At 43.1% G+C, this 17,937-nt stretch overlaps 2 protein-coding genes and 1 long non-coding RNA gene across 8 annotated transcripts in view; 1 reads left to right on the top strand and 2 right to left on the bottom strand.

Moving 5' to 3' along the window:
* Nucleotides 1-424: 424 nt before the first annotated feature.
* On the bottom strand, nucleotides 425-9,733 carry LOC121322425 (serine/threonine-protein kinase 17B-like). Of its 2 annotated transcripts, XM_041262362.1 has the most exons (8): nucleotides 9,230-9,733; nucleotides 9,041-9,187; nucleotides 5,423-5,635; nucleotides 4,114-4,252; nucleotides 3,680-3,806; nucleotides 2,844-2,892; nucleotides 2,387-2,566; nucleotides 425-1,308 (listed from the first exon to the last, which is right to left on the bottom strand). In XM_041262362.1, the coding sequence occupies exons 2-8, from the start codon at nucleotides 9,163-9,165 to the stop codon at nucleotides 1,089-1,091; spliced, it is 1,053 nt and encodes a 350-aa protein (XP_041118296.1). In that variant the 5' UTR covers nucleotides 9,166-9,187; nucleotides 9,230-9,733; the 3' UTR covers nucleotides 425-1,088. The 2 variants fall into 2 exon arrangements, with proteins under 2 accessions (XP_041118296.1, XP_041118295.1); XM_041262361.1 differs by having other exon boundaries at nucleotides 9,041-9,733.
* A 149-nt stretch (nucleotides 9,734-9,882) lies between these two features.
* Nucleotides 9,883-11,079, top strand: LOC121322429. Its single transcript, XR_005951033.1, has 3 exons — nucleotides 9,883-9,991; nucleotides 10,252-10,338; nucleotides 10,712-11,079. It is a non-coding gene; the product is annotated as an uncharacterized LOC121322429 (long non-coding RNA).
* A 77-nt stretch (nucleotides 11,080-11,156) lies between these two features.
* Nucleotides 11,157-17,937, bottom strand: part of LOC121322422 (E3 ubiquitin-protein ligase HECW2-like) — a 52,161-nt gene continuing 45,380 nt past the window's right edge. For all 5 annotated transcript variants that reach the window (XM_041262353.1, XM_041262355.1, XM_041262356.1 and 2 more), the window contains 5 exons: nucleotides 17,585-17,731; nucleotides 16,201-16,315; nucleotides 15,932-16,017; nucleotides 15,727-15,839; nucleotides 11,157-15,450 (listed from right to left, as the gene is read on the bottom strand). In XM_041262353.1, coding sequence (XP_041118287.1) covers nucleotides 15,339-15,450; nucleotides 15,727-15,839; nucleotides 15,932-16,017; nucleotides 16,201-16,315; nucleotides 17,585-17,731 — 573 coding nt within the window. In that variant the 3' untranslated portion in view covers nucleotides 11,157-15,338. The remainder of the gene's footprint in view (nucleotides 15,451-15,726; nucleotides 15,840-15,931; nucleotides 16,018-16,200; nucleotides 16,316-17,584; nucleotides 17,732-17,937) is intronic.

The following is a 17,937-nucleotide window of genomic DNA, read 5'->3' as shown; positions in this document are numbered from 1 at the left end:
ATTCTGTTATTAGTGCAGTTGTTTTCCCCAACACTGACTAGCTGCTTCAATTGTAGTTTTCCAACTTATTTATCTGTTTAGCGGTTGTAATTATACAAGCACTACGTTTGTATCCCCATGAACTGCTTGACTGGCCCTTGTTATTTATTTGTTTTATATCCGTTCTGCTGTGTCATCTTCGTTTGTCAGATGGTTTGAGGTGGGAGAGGTCTTGCTTTCTGAGGTCTTTTCTGTTGCTTCTTTCCGTTTTACTTGGGCAGATTTGTTATTGTTTTACAGTAATTTGAGATATGGGGGAAGCACATGATAGTTTTACAGTGTTAGAAGGCCAAGGTCACTCTAGGTGTCTGTGAAAATTAAAATAGTAAATCCTCAAAGTGCCATCAGTAAATATCTCAACAGAGGAATGTTCATGCATAAAAAAATGAATAACTATTATACAGCACTCAAAGAAATGATCACAATTTTGATTCATTAATCTAATATCTGCCCTACAAATGCAGAATAGAGAGCTATAGGTGATACTCATTAACAGAAATGGCTGTAGCACAATGAGTGGTGTTAAATACTTCAGTATTGACTGGCATTATGATATGTAGATATAGATACAGTTACACTGTGTACAGAAACACACCCAGTGCCACATGCCAGAAAAAATCCCAGTTTTCAAAGTGCAATCTTACAGCAGTGCCATGCCTAAACTTCTTCAATCCAAAGTGCAACACAAACCACAGGATTACTAATTCAAGACATAAAACTACAAGCACACACACATACACAGATGCACGTACACATATATAGGGCCATTTACTGTAGAACATCCTGAACCACTGAAACAGGATGAAACCTGATGAAAGTAAAATTTTGCCAAAAAAAAGTTTCACAATCCACATTTGAAAACATAGAAATGGGCTCAGCCCAAATACCTATAAAGCAGCGCTACAAGGGGTGGTTTATATATACACACACAGATTGGAGGGTATTGAGGGTATGAGAATTTGAGGTGGAACATAATCCTGCATCTTGTACCTTCAATACCCCACAGACAGACACGCAAACACAGACACACAGACTCAGAGCACGCTCTGTCATGCCAGTGAGTCGTCGAAGCGGAACCTCTTGGGGAGGGAGGGGGACTCCTCCAGGATGTTCTCTTTGTCCTCAGGGTTTCCTAGGGGGATAGGTGGGCCCCACTTGCCTGCGCTTTTCTCCCTGGAGGGTTGGCTGAGTGGTGGGTCACTGTCCGCGCCCCAAGCCCCCTGCCACAGCCACGGGTGAGAGAGGCAGTCAGCTGCACTCGGCCGGTCCCTGGAAACAAACATGTTTCAGAACAGTAACAAAAACCCTTCCTAGAATATGCCAGTCTGCTGTTTTTAATTACTGGATATTTCTGAAACAGGAAACTTGTTTTTCTCTGTCATTAAGATGGTAGAGCTTTGACAGACTAGGATTGTATTCAAGTTTCCAGCCAGCAGCTGATTTCTCTGTCCTACACGCCACTGAGCAAAAACAGATCTGGTCAGCTGGAATGGGTTAAGCTGCTATGTAATGGGAGTCCTATTACCACACACTGGAGAACAGCACTTTTCAAGTGAATCCTCACACATGTATTATTCCAAGACATAAAAAAAGCACAACAGCCAAGACCAATTACATTTTTGACTAACTATCCTATTTTATATCATATGGCAATTCATTCTATTGTACTGTACTAGTACAGTTTAGTCACCTAGAAAGCTAAGTGAGCAATACAAGATGTTCCCTAATGACTATGCAGTTTCTCCTATTCAAATCAAGCTTCCTTGACAGAAGTACTGACTCATCAGTGTGTAATTGTGTGTGTGTGTGCTTTTATATATATATATATATATATATATATATATATATATATATATATATATATATATATATTTGGATAGGTACTTTTATATATAGACTCTGATAGGTACTTTACTATATCTGAACATTTATGTAGTTTTTAATTTTTACCATGAACATTTAGAAACATGGTTGTATAAATATGAAATCTTATTATAACACATATAGTACAGTTGGGTGTACATTATTCCTCATATAATACTAGAAAGGTAAAATAATAACATTCTTATTGCTGATTTACACTACAGACTGTTCAAGGTTGGGTTTGAACATTTGTCATGCAATTCTTAAATACACAGTGAGCCCCATTCACAAAACTTAACAGACAAAATGTCTTCTGTGTTAGAACAAAGACGTATTATTCTTGTCAAGTATGCTGAGACCCCACACAGGAATGGAAAGAAGACTCCCACAGCAGTGCAGGTTTTATTATGAGCTCAGTTGTGCGTTTTCTCTCTATGTTGTGTCAGGAATGGCAGTCTGTGTGTGCGTGTGTGTGAGTACTCACTCTGCCGATTTGACAAGCAGCTTCCTGATGAAGTCGACAGCTAGCTCTGACACGTCATCGAAGGCCTCTTTGCAGTAGTCCACGTTGACCTGTGACACGTTCAGGTAGGTCTCTTGCTTGTCGTCTCCCGCGAACGGAGATTCACCTGTCACCAGCATGTACGCGATCACCCCCACACTCCTGCACAGAACAAACAAGACTATAGAGCAATCTGCAGTCTGACAACCTGGATATAATGTGGTTCACTACTCAAACTCACTGCAGCCCAGTACTCTAACCACTGAGCTACTCAATCCTACTGCCCTCCACACTGCAGCCCAGTACTCTAACCATACCCCATTATACCTTGTCATGGTAAGTAGTTAAGACTTAAATTACTAAAAAACATTTACTACTATCACTGGGCAATGTATAAGTTGGTATACACGTGTTTAACACGCAGAGTGGAATGACTTACCACATGTCTGTTGCTGTTGTTATGGGTTCATAGTTCAGTATTTCTGGCGCTGAAAAGAAATAGAAATTCATTATGATTCTGTAAGTGGATGCTGTATTAAGACTAAGCTAAGTATTAAGCTTTGCAAATTGGTTTCTTTCTGCATTAGGTAATTCCAAGAACACGTTTATATGCACTCCGTAGAAAATGTGTGGCATAGGCAATTTTACTGCAGTGGAAATTCTAGTCTGGGGTTTAATATGTGCAGTAAAGGTCTCCACATGTGAAATTACTCATTCCTTCTAAATCAGCACTGCAGCTAAAATGATTGTAAACACACAGAGGTACTGTATTCATAGATATTTTTCTAATATGGAAATAAACTCTTAAAATGTTTTGTTCCTGTTGTTTAAACCACTAGATAAATTAACCATTGAATAAACAAGCCAGTGGACAGGGTTTCCTCAGGAAATATCTGTGGGGAGCGCATCCCTTTCCATGTGTGCTTCATAACATGAGTCTGCTGCTCACTCTCCAGACTCGTGCAGCAGCAAGCCTCCACTTTCATTTAGAAAAGAGAAAGTGGTGCAAACGTTACACCAGCTGCTGTAAGGATGGTTCACACTTCAATCTTACAACCTCCAGGAGACCGACTAGATACCTTCACTTAAATCGGGCTCTCCGAAACATTTCCTCTTAATCTGCGTCTAATAAATCTGACAGTATTGAAGTAGACTGACGCATGAACCAGGCTTAACTGTGAGCCCATGTGGAAGAGCAGTGGAAGAATGGTTTTCACTGTTCAGATAGTGAAGCCTGTTTGAGTTCAATCCGGCTCCTCTCTCTCGCTCTCTTACCCACATACTCCGGGGTCCCCATGATCTCACGCAGCTCAACGCCTGCCCCCAGCCTCCTCGACAGGCCGAAGTCCACGATCTTAATGTCCCCCAGGGGAGACAGGCTGGTCAGCAGGATGTTCTGAGGCTGCAGGACACACAGGGGTGAGGGGAAGGGGTAAGGGGTTACCCATAAAAGGTAAACACATTTTGACCAAAAAAAAGCAAAACCAGTCAGAAGCCTGTAGATAATGTGATACCGGCCAGTTAGTAGAAAGAAGAATCATTAAAAACGAAGGTATCAGAAATCAATTCCTCTGCAAATCAGTTTCTAAATTCTGTTATATGCACGATTACAAACAAACATGATACTCCCCCCCCAACACATTTCTTTTGTCTACTCATCCCCACACTACAATCACGCACTAAGCTAGCATCTCATCAGGCTGTGTCACCTTGAGGTCGAGGTGCACCAGGTTGATCTGATGCAGCAGGTGCACTCCCTCCAGGGTCTGTCTGAGGAGCCGGGTGATCTGACTCTCTGTCAGCGTCTCCTCCGAAGCACAGTGATCAAAGATCTCGCCCCCCGCCGCACTGAAACACACAGCATGAAGGGCATGAGGACCGACACCACAAAGCAGGACTGTAAAGGTGCAGAAGCTAGAGTTCAGCTACTAAGTGATAATTGCTAAAAACAACTAGTTTCCCCACAAGAAAGGTGTTCCTTGTACTCGGATTTCAACACTTCTACTCACAGCTTTCATGAAGTTCCAGCATTATTACAATGTTGCTAGTGAGAGTAAACAGACTCCTTATCAGGTAAAAGCCTCCTTTCACAACCTCTGTGTCAATGTCATTAGATTAGGTAATGCAGGACAAGATTGTGCTGGTTCTATCCACAGGGCCTCGCCCATTGCCTGTGTAGCAACAAACCCAACAAAAGAAAAACATCACGCAGCTGAGATGCCTGTGGCACCAGGAGACAGAGCTCTGCTATACTGACACATTTAGATGAGGATGTGGGCATGCAACAGGTATTTGACACCTTTGCACCAGACTGGACAAGCAGCTAATGTGTACCATGTCTCAACACAAAGAGACACCACAGCTAACAGCAACCTGTACAAGTGTGAATATTTATAGTGCACATGCCTATATTTGGAGTGCGGTGTTGGTATTTGAGGATTAGCAGAAGAAACACTACATTCCAACTTCCTTGTAGTGACTGGTGCTTTACCCTCCTTGCACACTTTTACATTCAGTTGCTCTTTGTTTTAGCACAAGGAGGAACAATGCTGAAGGACAGGCTTAAAGTTCAACAGGGTGTTTTAAAATGATCAAACGCTGTAAATCCTGCTGGGGTTGTGCGTGAGTGAGGGGGCTTGTTTCTTACTCATACTGACAGCCATGAGCTCACTTAGAAACGGAGAGGAAAAAAGAGAAAAAAACATACAAACTAAGAGCCCCACCCCTGCCTGTATGCAAGAATGTAGACAAACACACAATATTGAGGAATGACACCCAAGTGTCACCTTCAGATTACCAGGGAAACAGACTGCGGAACATGGAATGGCAGTCTAGAATGATCCAGGCTTAACCCCTTGTTGCATTTCGTCCAGTACGCTGAACAATCAATTAAGATGTAACTGAGTACTTCTCATGCCAATCATCTTCTGGTATCATATTTTTGACCAGTTTTGATCAGGTTTGCTGTTCTAGTTTTGAAGTATGCACTGTTTAAACCCAAGCAGCCCCAGTACTCACTACTCCAGGACCAGGACGATCTCATGCTCTGTTTCGTACACCTCGTGCAGGTTGACCACGCGTGAATTCCACCGCGCTGATTCTAGAACCGCCACCTCGTGCACGATCTCCACTCTGCAGTCACGGCCTCTCCGACGCTTCTTCAGGAACTTGGCAGCATACTCCTTCCCCGTGGACTTCTCAACACACTTCTTAACCACGGCAAATTTACCCCTGAGACACAGAGAAAGAGAGAGAGATCATTTCTGATTCATAAGATGCCTATTATTTAAATGCACAATAACTAATCGGATTGAAGCAGCCTGTTGAGACCGGCTTTGGGAATCGATTGCTTGATTTCCTGCATGTAAACCAGTAAGGAGCTATAACTGAGTTAGGTTTAAGTGCACACAGGTTTAGACGCATTGATTGTTCAGAACCCGATTGACAACAGCAATTGCTACCATTAAATACTATAATTATAATTGTAATTATTACTAGTCACTCGATAAGTCATCTCAAAAACAGCAATGAGGCTCTGAATCCAGTTAAAAAAAAGAAAAAAAAAGGAATTAACCTTAACAAACAGACTGTGACAGTTTCCCATTCTTCAATAAGACATCCTGGATCATATTTTTTGGCGAGATGTGGCAACTGGATCTATCCTTAATACCCCCTGCCTATAAAGAGCAATAAGAACAGCTTCTAATTAGCCAAGTGGTGGCGCTTGAACACGAAGTGCCATAAACAGGTTTTGCAACATGTGTTTGTTCCTGTTTCTTTTTCTGCCGCAGCATTGTGGTCAGAAACAAACAAACCATCACAAGCAATTATCTACAGCTCTTAAGTCTGCCGACTGTATTCATGATGACTGTGCAGACTGTATTCATGATGACCAACATGCAAACTCTATCAGTTTGATGAACTATGATGGAGCTAAAATGCAGACGCTATTTAAACACATCTTTAAAAGGAATTCAATAGGGTCATCATAATGGATCGCTTCCAGGTTAGAAAACAGAGACTGCATTCCAGCAACACTTAATAGTGCAAGCGTTTCTCTTTTGTTTTTTTCTCCAAGGGGGTAGTCTCAATACTAGGCTTGTCTTTAAACTACAGTAAATACCTTTCCTATTGAGTGGAAGTCACTGCTTCCCCTTGGCCAATGCGCTCAGTTATACCACCAAGCTCAGAAGAACAGAAAGCTACAGAAACAATGAAAGAGGAACCCTGAAGCCAGCTGTTCCTGTTTCTCCGCCACACTATTTAAACATGCACTCATTTCCTTCCTCCTGCTACTAGAGATGACTAAAAACAAAGTGTTACTGATTCAAGCCCCTCATTCACACATCCTGCATCAGGAACAATATACACTAATGTGTGGGGTTACATCAACCCATATAAACCCTAATAATATACACAACTGCAGTCAGCGTGACCCAGTCAGTTCACTCTGTTCCTTGAGAGCAATTTAAATTGTAAATGTTCCACAATGTCAGCCCGCAAATACTTCACTAACGTACAATGCATTATTTATTTATTAAAACACAGCAATACAGCAACAACCTGTAGCACAATTCTACTGTACAGCAGAACTGCACACTTGAATTGTGTGACCGTTGAATGTTTCTCAAATAGCCGAGATAACATTAGACAACAGAACTCAGCATTTTCACAGAAGCACATAGAACCTCTTGAGAAATGGTTTCTTCCTGTCAGTTAGGCGGGGCTTTGCACAGCAGCACTGCAAACATTCCAGCAGACTCTGAATTCACCTTCACAGTATACCTGCCCTTCCTTTAGCATTGCAAAACAACGGTCTCATCACTTTCACTGAGGGGAAAATTCTAGACGTCAGTAAAATGAATCCACATCTGTCCGCTCAGCTCTAAATTCCTGAATGCGCTCTACCCTTAGTTTCAGAGCCTCAAGTTCAGTGTCTTATGATGCAGCCCTATATATTTTTCCATATTGCTGTCTTACTTCTCCAGCAGTTGTACTGTTGGTGTGTTTTAACCCTGGATTGAAAAGTTTCAAGATAAAAAGATACTAATCTAAACTTCCCATTTAGACCATCTCCTGTAGCATGATTCTATCTACATATCGCAATGTGACCTGCATGTCCATCAAGAGACATATTGCTCCCAAAGCTGCTGATAAGATGTGGTGTAAGTTGATGGGAAAGGTCCTGTTTTACATTGTTTTATGTGGGGGAGAAAGTACTGTAAGTGGCAGGCAAACCCACTAAATCATACTCCTGCACAATGAGTCGGCAGATGCAGGAATCTGGAGTATTTAGAGGGTAGCCATGGCAACAGAAAATCTACTCCTCAGAGTGCTCCTCAAACCTCAACACTTAGCTGCCACCTTCTCATAACTATATATAGAGCTGTCAAATTCCACTGGAGTTTCTAAACTTTAGGGTTAAACATGTTCACACATTTGCAGAGCTGTTACTTTTTCATGATGCACTCACTACAGCAGTACTGTGGATGTGCTCAGCATTCATGTCGACATGGAAAAGACTGACTAAATATTGACTATTGAAACATACATATTGAATAAATAACGGTACTCTGTTCTGCACACACCCTGGTGTACAGTACACACTACAGCCAAGCTCTATATTTGTACCTTTGACAATAGTTTAAAACCTTAGGAGCAATTCTAAAGGTGGAAAAGGTTCATGCAGTCCTTATAAACTGGTGTATATAGAGAGATTAAAACACTCAAGCACAATTACTACAAAAACACTTTGTCATTTTAGACATTGCTAAGAACAGAGAGAAAGAGAGTTAATAATATTCAGTGGCGTTGGTAGGAGTGTTCTGTAAAAGAGGTGACTGGTATTTCCTGGTATTATAAAAGTTTATGAAATTATCATAAGTTTCCCAGTGATGGTTTTAGTATGGGAGTTTCAGAACAGCTCGAAGGGGTTTGCCAGTCTTTGGGAAACTACTGCTCACAGTGCAAGAACACCTCCATATTGAATTTTATGACTAAGTGATTTATGGCGGTATGCTTTTTAAAATGTATGTTACATTATATGAAACCGTTTTTGCTTATTTTCAATTTAATCGATTAAAGCAAACTGCTGGTGCCTCTAGAAGGAGAAGTCGTTTCTAAAGGACAGGAGTAGCAGATGCTTTAGGCTATAAAGGATATATAAACGAACTAGAAGGCCAACCGGCCTGGTTTCAAATGAAGCAGAAGTCACGTGAGGGTACACTCAGAAACTGTCTAGTCAACAGTCAGCCAGGAAGGCTAATTCACTGAGAACACATTTTTAGGATGCAATAAAAGGCGTATCTTCTTCAGTATTCCTATATATTTAAATATGAGACTCTAGTAAACATTCCCCATAGAAAAAAGTAAAGCATTATAAAGCTTGACTAAACACAGGCTCCGTGAGGCATGGTAAAGCATACACATACATACATACATACATACATACATAAATAAATAAATAAATAAAATAAATAAAGCGCTTATCTACGGTAAATGCATAGCAGAACTGGAGAAAAGCAAGGTACTGCACAACTTTTATAAGAGAGAAAAAGGAATGACAACAAAGAAAGTAGATAGGGTTGACGGAAGATAGGGATTTAAGCAAAGGGACGGTGTTTAGGGTTATATTACCTGCCAAGTTCGTCTGAGGTGATGTGGTAATGATTATCCAAACCATCCGTCCTGATCGGGGTCTGAATTTCAGTGAACAGTCCAGGCGGAGAAGACTTACTCTCCGACCTCTTCCTAGACATCATTAGCACAGTATAATAATAATAAATAATATAATAATAATAATAATAATAATAATAATAATAATAATAATAATAATAGTCCAGTCCAAATCTAGGAGCAATGAGCAGTTCAGCAGTGATCTATCGCATCAGTAATAATAATACAGCCTGTCTTTCCACAGCAGCTCCCAGTCACTGTCTTTAATTTAATAACTCGTTTCTAAAAATCGATGTATCGTATTATAATAATATTGTAAACTGTGTATGCCGTTGCCTGTTATTGTTGTTGTTAATAACTTGAAGAAAAGTCCAGCCAAGTCCCATCAAAGATCACTTCTCGTAACACCAGGACTGGCATGGCAAACAAATTCTCCTTGACAAAAAGTGTACATTCCTCATGAATCAGTCCGTCACGCAGCACAGTTCAGACTCTCACAGCCCGGCGTAAAGCGAGCGCTGTCGTGTCAAACTTTCCTGGGGGGAAAAGAGGTATCTGTCTTTCAGCTTTCTGGCTTTATCCAAAATTGTTTGTCTTTTTTTATTGTCCCTTCCAAGGGCGAAGACGTCCAAACGGTGTTTGTTTTCTTTTTTTTAATTATTATTATTATTATTATTATTATTATTATTATTATTATTATTATTATTATTATTATCACACAAGTCACCGCTGCCCTGTCACCCGGCCGACACAGATGGAGGTTTTTGTTTGAAAACCGAGCTCGGCTGCCAGAATTACGTCAGTCTTTTCAGATCCACCAATCGCAGCAGGCACTGGACGGGGTCGGGGTTTCCCTTGCGATTCTGTACTCCGTCTTCCATAGCGCTATCGCTGTTTCACACAAGTTTTACTGTAAGTATAGTGCAAATATATTTATTTGACTGTATTTTCTCACTTTTTATATTAATCACATAAAAAAAAAAACACTTTTTGTAACCAACTCCTCTTCTCACTACTCTACTTTTAGATACATTTTTGTAGTAAATCATCGATGTTGTTTTTTTTGCTTGTTAGTTTGTAAATTTTTTTAAAGAATAAAATACCAGTAAATAACGTTGGATATGTTTGTTCTAATTTTGCTTTAATGAGTGTTTTTCTCATCTGCTGTGCAGAGAGAAGACAAACGCCACCTAGCGGCCAAGGCCCATAGCGGGTGTATTGGAGGAATGATACAGAACTGTAGTTTACTTCTAAGTGTGGTGAGCGGATTGATTACGGAGCTATAAATTCACCTAGAAAGAAAACACATGTGGGTTCCATTCCTAAAGTACACAAGGTCCTGGAAAAAGTGCCTTACCACCTCTGTTGGAGTGAGAAATATCACTATTGCCTGGCCTGTTGTGGCCTAAAATAGGTTCTTCATTGTGCTTATTAGTAACACTGTTTGGCCAGAAATGCAACTTCTTCATCATGAGATCAGCACATTTCCCAGGCTTGGAGGTGTGCAATAGCAAAAATAATCCTCTACAAACAAACGTATAGATATTTACAGAAAATGTAAAGTTTACAGATCTATAGAATAGTAATCTGTAGTGGGTGTTTGTTTTTTTTTTGTTTTTTTTAAATCTACAGATTGCAGGGAGTGTCTGTCTTTCACTGGGGAAACTGCTTGTTACAGTGGCAGTGGCCTTGAATCTGACTCAGCTACAAACACGTGCCAGACAGGAAGTCTGTTGTTAATTAAAGAAGCCTGGGCAGTACTGAAGATTTTCATGAACACTAAACTGTGTGCAATACAAAACTGCACTCTTTAAAGCACTGTGAACCCAGAGGGGCCTGTGTATTTCAACACACCACAGATGGCAGCAGCAGTACCACAAAAAAGCAAGTCAATATTACCTGCATACACCCACAGAGTGTGCAACTGCATATGACCAGAGGCACGTTTCATCACAATCCACAATCTGATGAGCTGCTTTCAGTGTGGGTGTGTCTGGCAGCAGTGTCCACCAGAGCCCATTCCGAGCTAAAACAGCAGTCAATGAGAAGAACAAGGATCACAGAGACAGCTGCTGCGTTGACAGTAGAAAAGGTGATTTTATTAGTGTGTCTGCTCTGTACACCAGGTCCACTAACATATTGCTTATGAATTCTAATTAATTCAGTCATGTTGTTCTCCAGGGAGCAAAAAAAGTGTCTATCGGGCAGAGCAATAGCAACATGAATACAAACCTCACTGTACCCTGAACATGATGGTTACTGCACTCTTTACAACATTCTTTAAAGGAGCACAATGAGATGGGGGGAGGGGGGGTCGACCCTGAGTCCTGAACCAGCTCATGCCTGCTCATTGACTCAGTTGCAGCATTGGTTATAGAACAGTCAATACAGCAGCTGCCACAACCCATACAATTGTGTAAAGAGGAGAGGGAGGCAGAGTGGTTTAGTGGTTGGAGCTGAGGGACTGGGAGGACAGCAGTGTAGTCTAGTGGTTAGAGCTGAGGGACTGGGTGCAGCTAGGGGGTGGTTTTAGGGATTTGACCCCCCCCCAAACAAAATCCTGGTGATTCACTTCCAGTCCCCTTGGGACCAAATCTTTTCTATGCCAGTGTTATTAGCCATCATCCAATCTCCATCCATCCCTGAAACAAAATCCTGGCCACACCATTGATTGGGTGCATGGGTGGGAGGGAGTGTGGATAGAAGTATGGTCTAGTGGTCAGAGATGAGCAACTAGAAGGGAGTGTGATCTAGTGATAAGAGATGAGGGACTAGGAGGGAGGCAGTGTGGTCTAGTCATGTGGTTACAGATGAAGGACTGGGAGGGAGTAGAGGTTAGTGATGGGGGCACAGTACTGGGGCAGGGGAACCTTCTTATCCTTCTCAATTTTAAGACTGGGAGGTAGTAGTTTGAGAATCTGAGTAATTATGTACAGTAAAGTGTGTGAGAGAGACTTGTAATATGGACTATCCAGGGATTTTATACTGTATACATATGCATTACCATCCTGAGACTTGGTTTATGCAATTGCAATGGGTTTCCATCCACCCCCCACAGAGCCCACAACCAACACAAAGCGCTTTGTTCTTTTACAATCAAGCTATGCCATGGAGAAATTGCATAGTATGGATATATGAAACCAGTGACATCTCCACCCCAGTGCTGAAGCAACACAGCACACAGGATTTCAAACAAGATCATTTTAAAAAACTGATTGTTTACTGAAAAGGGGGGGGGGGGGAATAACACAAGACCCCAGGCTGAATCAAAGATTGGAGATCCTGACTCTGGTATGACTCACCTGAATAGCAGATGCCTTACTACACAGAAACCACAACCTGTGTCTTTGACCCCGTCCTCCAGTTGGATTTGAGGGGACACCCTCCCCCCCTGCATGCTTTGAAGTGATTAATGTCCACACAAGTAAACAAAAATCAGGGGGCGACAGTGAGCTTCGTGTGAATATTCATCATGCTTGAACGTGAGAGCATACTGATCAACACTAGGATACACTGAGATACAGTGTCACCCCCTTCCAGACCAAACTAGATTACACCCAATTTCAAGTGTGCTGCTGTATGATGAGGACTGTAACAAAAACTATAAGCTTATAATATACTGTAGTTTATACAACTAGAGGGGGCCACCAGCTGCAGCTTTCTTGATAATGTGATGATCCCATGTACTGTTTTACCTTTTTTTCTGCACCCTTTAAATGTGCAGATAGAGGTAGTGCAGTAGCAAATCTGGAAATACAGTTACTAATTAAATAATTATGGCTTCAAAGGACATTTCTTTACAGATTAAAATAAATGATTCACTGTTTCATGGATTTGTTCTAATTCCACACAGCCCTCAAAAAATAACTTTTCTAGGACATGAAGCACATTTCTGCCCTCCCTACCCTTATAACAGTTTACCACGCTCTTATTGCGGCTTTCCAGTGCTTTACCATGCGTTTCCCATAGTTTTCCACTTTTTTCTGGGCTTTGCCATGCTTTGACTGTGCTATATTACACTTTTATAAACTTGTGAGGGTAGCATGACTCCACATGCCGTGTTGCTGTGGCTCAGGGGCAGTGCAGTATACATGTAAACCACGAAGGAGACTTGAGTGTTTCTCCACAGCCCGCTCCAGCGTACATGAACCCTGCACACACACAGCCAGAGGGCAGTGGGAAGGACCCTGACTGTAGTCTTGGTTCTCATACCCAAGGATGCGCTACTGAATTTTAACACTTCATTTTCTGAAGGTTTTTTAATGTTTGTTTTATTTCTTTCATTCTTTTTTTTGTTCTTCATGCAGTTTAAGGTGTGAAATCGGCTCTCTTAGTTCAGCGTAGTGTTTTGCTCCAGTAGAATCGCAGCCCTGCGTTTCCAGTTTGTCCTTGCTTTAGCTTTGGCACCCCTTACTGTAATCTCACAGTCCAACCCTGTGACTGGATCCCCTCCTACCACAGACACACTAGTCAGTGTCCCAGTACAGACCTACTAGCCATTCTTGAACCCAAACAGCACTCAAACGGATTAAACGCTGCAGAATCCTGTGGAAACTGTACAGCATAACCAATTCACTTTAGCAGAGAGCACAGCTGCCAACAGAATTCCTGTTCCATAGCTCTGAATCTGAAGTAGAAGAATCTACAGCATCTGTAGTCTAAAACTACCGCCATATTTCTTACAGTGTCAAATGTTCAATTGTTCATTGAAGCAGCCATGACGATGACTGTTATAATCTCAAGAGACAGCAGCAGTGCTGGGGTTTAGGCAGAAAATTAAGACAATGCAAGTTGCAGTGTACTGGTGCATACAGGAACACTCAAATCACTAACCCGAACACACACGCAACATGCACGCATGCATACATGTTCACTTTACTATGTTAGTGAAGACATTACAGTATAGTATAATTTATGATTCCTTAATCCAGTAAAAAAAAAAAAACACACACAACCTAGAAAGCATACTGCAAAGCAATACTGAGTGACGTCATTTTTGCCCTCACTTTACTGGTATATATACATGCAATGTCCTCAGTACTTTAGTAGAGTGATACACACACACACACACACACGCATGCATACACACACACACAAACACACACACAACATTCAGCCCCTCCTCCAAACCACTTAACCTGTGGACACCCCTAATATTCATAACATTCTAAGTGCTACAATAAATGCAGTGTGCCAGTGCAGAGATGCCAGAAATCTTCAGCAGCAGCAACAAGCGCACAGAGTCTTGGGGTTCACCCTCTGATCTGCCCTCCAGGGTTGCTGCTGGGCATTGCCAGTCACTGTTTAAAAGAGCAAGGCGCTGCATGTGAGGGTGCTCTGTTACAGGAATACATCGAGGAAAGTCCAAAAGAAAGGATGCTCTGGAATGAAGGTAAAAGATCCCAAAGGGTCGTCCTTGAGTCAGTCCGATTCCAAAACGATGGGCTGAAGTGTGGTGAGTAAACGGTTCGGGACTCCAATCTGAGAGCAAGCTCCCCTCGAATGCACCTACAAACCATAGTGTGAGAGAGAGGAGGGGGCCTCTACAATACAGTGCAGTAAGGGGATCAACCAAATAAAATCATTCCTTCAGATAGCATTCATATAGGATTGTTTCATGATACACATTCAATAGTACTAAGATTATATGCAAGTAGCAGTCCAGCGTGTGCGTGTGTGTATCAAAGCTCAAAGATACAGAAATTACTCAGTCTTCATTTTTTTAAAAAACAAAAAATAATTAAAATAGTAATATGCCGCGACCATGTTAATGGTAGCTTTACTATAAAGCTACCATTAAATATACATATTCCTTCTTCCATTGCTCCTGTGATTGGTGGAGGTGTATGTTCTTTGATTCCCAGTTGGTTGATATTGAGGAGAGAGGAGTGTCCTTCAGTACTAGCCAATCCCAGCTTGTCTTTTCTTCAGTGTATTGCAAACTTGCTGAACAGTGGTATTGGGAGCAATGACTTAGGGGAATTCCCTCCAGCCAATCCCCCTTTCTGAATCCAAAACCCTATATTCTGACTCCTGCAACCTAATCCCATATTTTCCTAAAATGGCTTATGCTCCTCAGTTGAGGTGAGGCTTTGTTTATCCAAACCCCCCCCCCCACCTTTTCTTCCCTGCTCCACTGAAGCCTGTCAGACGCCTCTCTATGAAGGTCCATTCCTCTGACGGGTCTTGCTGAGCCCCAGGCGTCCTTAGGTACCAAGCAGTGTGAGGCAGGGTGAGGTGAGGTGGGGTGGGGAGGGTCTCACTCCAGGCCGAAGGTGCTCGTTTCCTCCACCGCAGTCAGCATCTTCTCGTACAGCATTGAGAAGGAGGGGTAGGGAGGCAGGTCCAGCCGGTTAAAACAGGTGTGAGCTCTGAGGAGGAAGGAAGGGAGGGACAGAGAGAGAGAGGAGAGGGAATTTAAACTATGATAACACACACAAGTTCAGTTCACTCTTAGTGAAGACACTGCATTGACTCTCATTCTATTACAACTCCAACCAGGGTGACAGTAGAAGGGAAATTAAACTTTCTTTTGCTTTAAAATTGTGAAGACAGCAGCACCCTGAACCCACTTCCTCCTGACACACACACATGTGAGGACCAGGTTTAGCTCCTCTATCACTCTGCGCTCTCTCCCTCCCTCTCACCTGGGTAGCGAGGTAATCTTGCCCCACTTCTCCACACAGAACCTCCTGGGTCCATTGCTCCCGCGCAGAGAAGCAAAGCCCTCGTAGGGGATGCTGGAGGTCCCTGTCACAAACTGGGGAGGAGAGAGATATTAAAGCACATTGCACATCGCTGAGTTCTGATCACAAGATAGTGCAGTACAGCACCTTCCTCCAGCTGGCCTACCTGCAACAGCCGCAGCCTCTGCTCATTATTGAACCGCTCCACTGCTGCCCAGAACCACCGGATCACAATGTGGCTGTCATGGTAACCTGCACAAGAGACAAGCACAGCTCTATTAACATGGGGTAGAGAGAAAGATATTTACCTGCTGTGCTAGACCACACTGCCTCCCTTCCAGTCCCTCAGCTCTAACCACTAGACCACGCTGTCTCCCTCCCAGTCCCTCAGCTCTAGCCCTGGTCTCCTGGTTTGCCGAGGGTTCCTGTCTGTACCTCCTCTGTATTCCGTGTTGCTCCTCCAGTCACTCAGGTCAATCTCCGCTGTGCCAGCGATCACCAGCTCCAGCTCCCGGGCATCGAACACTGACACCAGCCGGGCATCCACCACCTGCAGGGAGCGAGAGAGAGCGGAGCAGCATCACTACACTGATCACGAACCATGCTCCTCGGGTCTTGGTGCTGTGCCTCACAGCAATGCTACTTCAATTCCAGCAAAGTGTCTTGCACACAGTGTTACGGAGGGTTCAGAATGTGCTCTGGAGCACACTGGATATGTATCACAGCTCTAGGATCAGGGAATGTTTCAAAACCAATGCAACCCATTAGTCTTAATGTAGTTCAGCTCCACCTTTTTAAGAACAGTCTGACAGCAAGCAAGCACAGCAGAGAGAAGGAGAGCAACAGCGAGAGACAGCGTGCTTCAATCCCTAGGGGTGTAACCTAGGAGATGATCTCTGAAAGTGGGAATCTTTTGCGATGTGTGAAGGAATTAAGTAATGATATTATATAATGTATTACACCAAATGGAACCTGCTTTAACCTGCAAATACAAGTAAGGAAGCTATTGCAGTAGTGCCTCTGGCTGATGTCTTGTAAGAAAGCTGCTGCAGTAGTGCCTCTGGCTGATGTCTTGTAAGAAAGCTGCTGCAGTAGTGCCTCTGGCTGATGTCTTGTAAGAAAGCTGCTGCAGTAGTGCCTCTGGCTGATGTCTTGTAAGAAAGCTGCTGCAGTAGTGCCTCTGGCTGATGTCTTGTAAGAAAGCTGCTGCAGTAGTGCCTCTGGCTGATGTCTTGTAAGAAAGCTGCTGCAGTAGTGCCTCTGGCTGATGTCTTGTAAGAAAGCTGCTGCAGTAGTGCCTCTGGCTGATGTCTTGTAAGAAAGCTGCTGCAGTAGTGCCTCTGGCTGATGTCTTGTAAGAAAGCTGCTGCAGTAGTGCCTCTGGCTGATGTCTTGTAAGAAAGCTGCTGCAGTAGTGCCTCTGGCTGATGTCTTGTAAGAAAGCTGCTGCAGTAGTGCCTCTGGCTGATGTCTTGTAAGAAAGCTGCTGCAGTAGTGCCTCTGGCTGATGTCTTGTAAGAAAGCTGCTGCAGTAGTGCCTCTGGCTGATGTCTTGTAAGAAAGCTGCTGCAGTAGTGCCTCCGGCTGATGTCTTGTCGCGATCCCTAGCCGGACCCCCCTCTTAATAGCCAGACTAGGAGACTTCATTACAGCATGATGACAGGTAAGCAAGCGAGGGGGCCATCTGTAGTTCTAGGGAGTGGCAATCAGAGAGAGCACTGGAACACGCTGGAGCAGGGTGTGAACACGGGCCCTGTATCAGAGCAGTGTGACTATGTCTGTTTCCCTGGCTTCTCTCCACTCCGCTGGGTGCTGTTACCTCGTAGAAGCCACGGACCATGCTCTCAGTCTGCTGCACCACGCCCCTCTCGATCCTCCACTTCACCATGCGCTCGATGTACTCCTTCTTGTTCTTCTCTGACACAGGGATGTTAGCGCCCCCTGGCTTCAGCTCACGCTCAGTGATCTGCACACAAAACAACACAGCAGGGTCACTGCCTCTCCTTGCTCTCCAAATATGTTTAATCCTTTCTCTAAATCTGAGATTACGCTTAACCCATGCTGACACTGTGCTGTACCCATGCTGATACTGTGCTGTACCCTTGTTGACACTGTGCTGTACCTATGCTGTCACTGTGCTGTACCCATGCTGACACTGTGCTGTACCCATGC

Source organism: Polyodon spathula, chromosome 10 (assembly GCF_017654505.1).
Source record: "Polyodon spathula isolate WHYD16114869_AA chromosome 10, ASM1765450v1, whole genome shotgun sequence".
Taxonomy (NCBI): domain Eukaryota; kingdom Metazoa; phylum Chordata; class Actinopteri; order Acipenseriformes; family Polyodontidae; genus Polyodon; species Polyodon spathula.
Note: the sequence above shows the minus strand (reverse complement) of the source record. Positions and strands in the feature narration are given on the sequence as shown.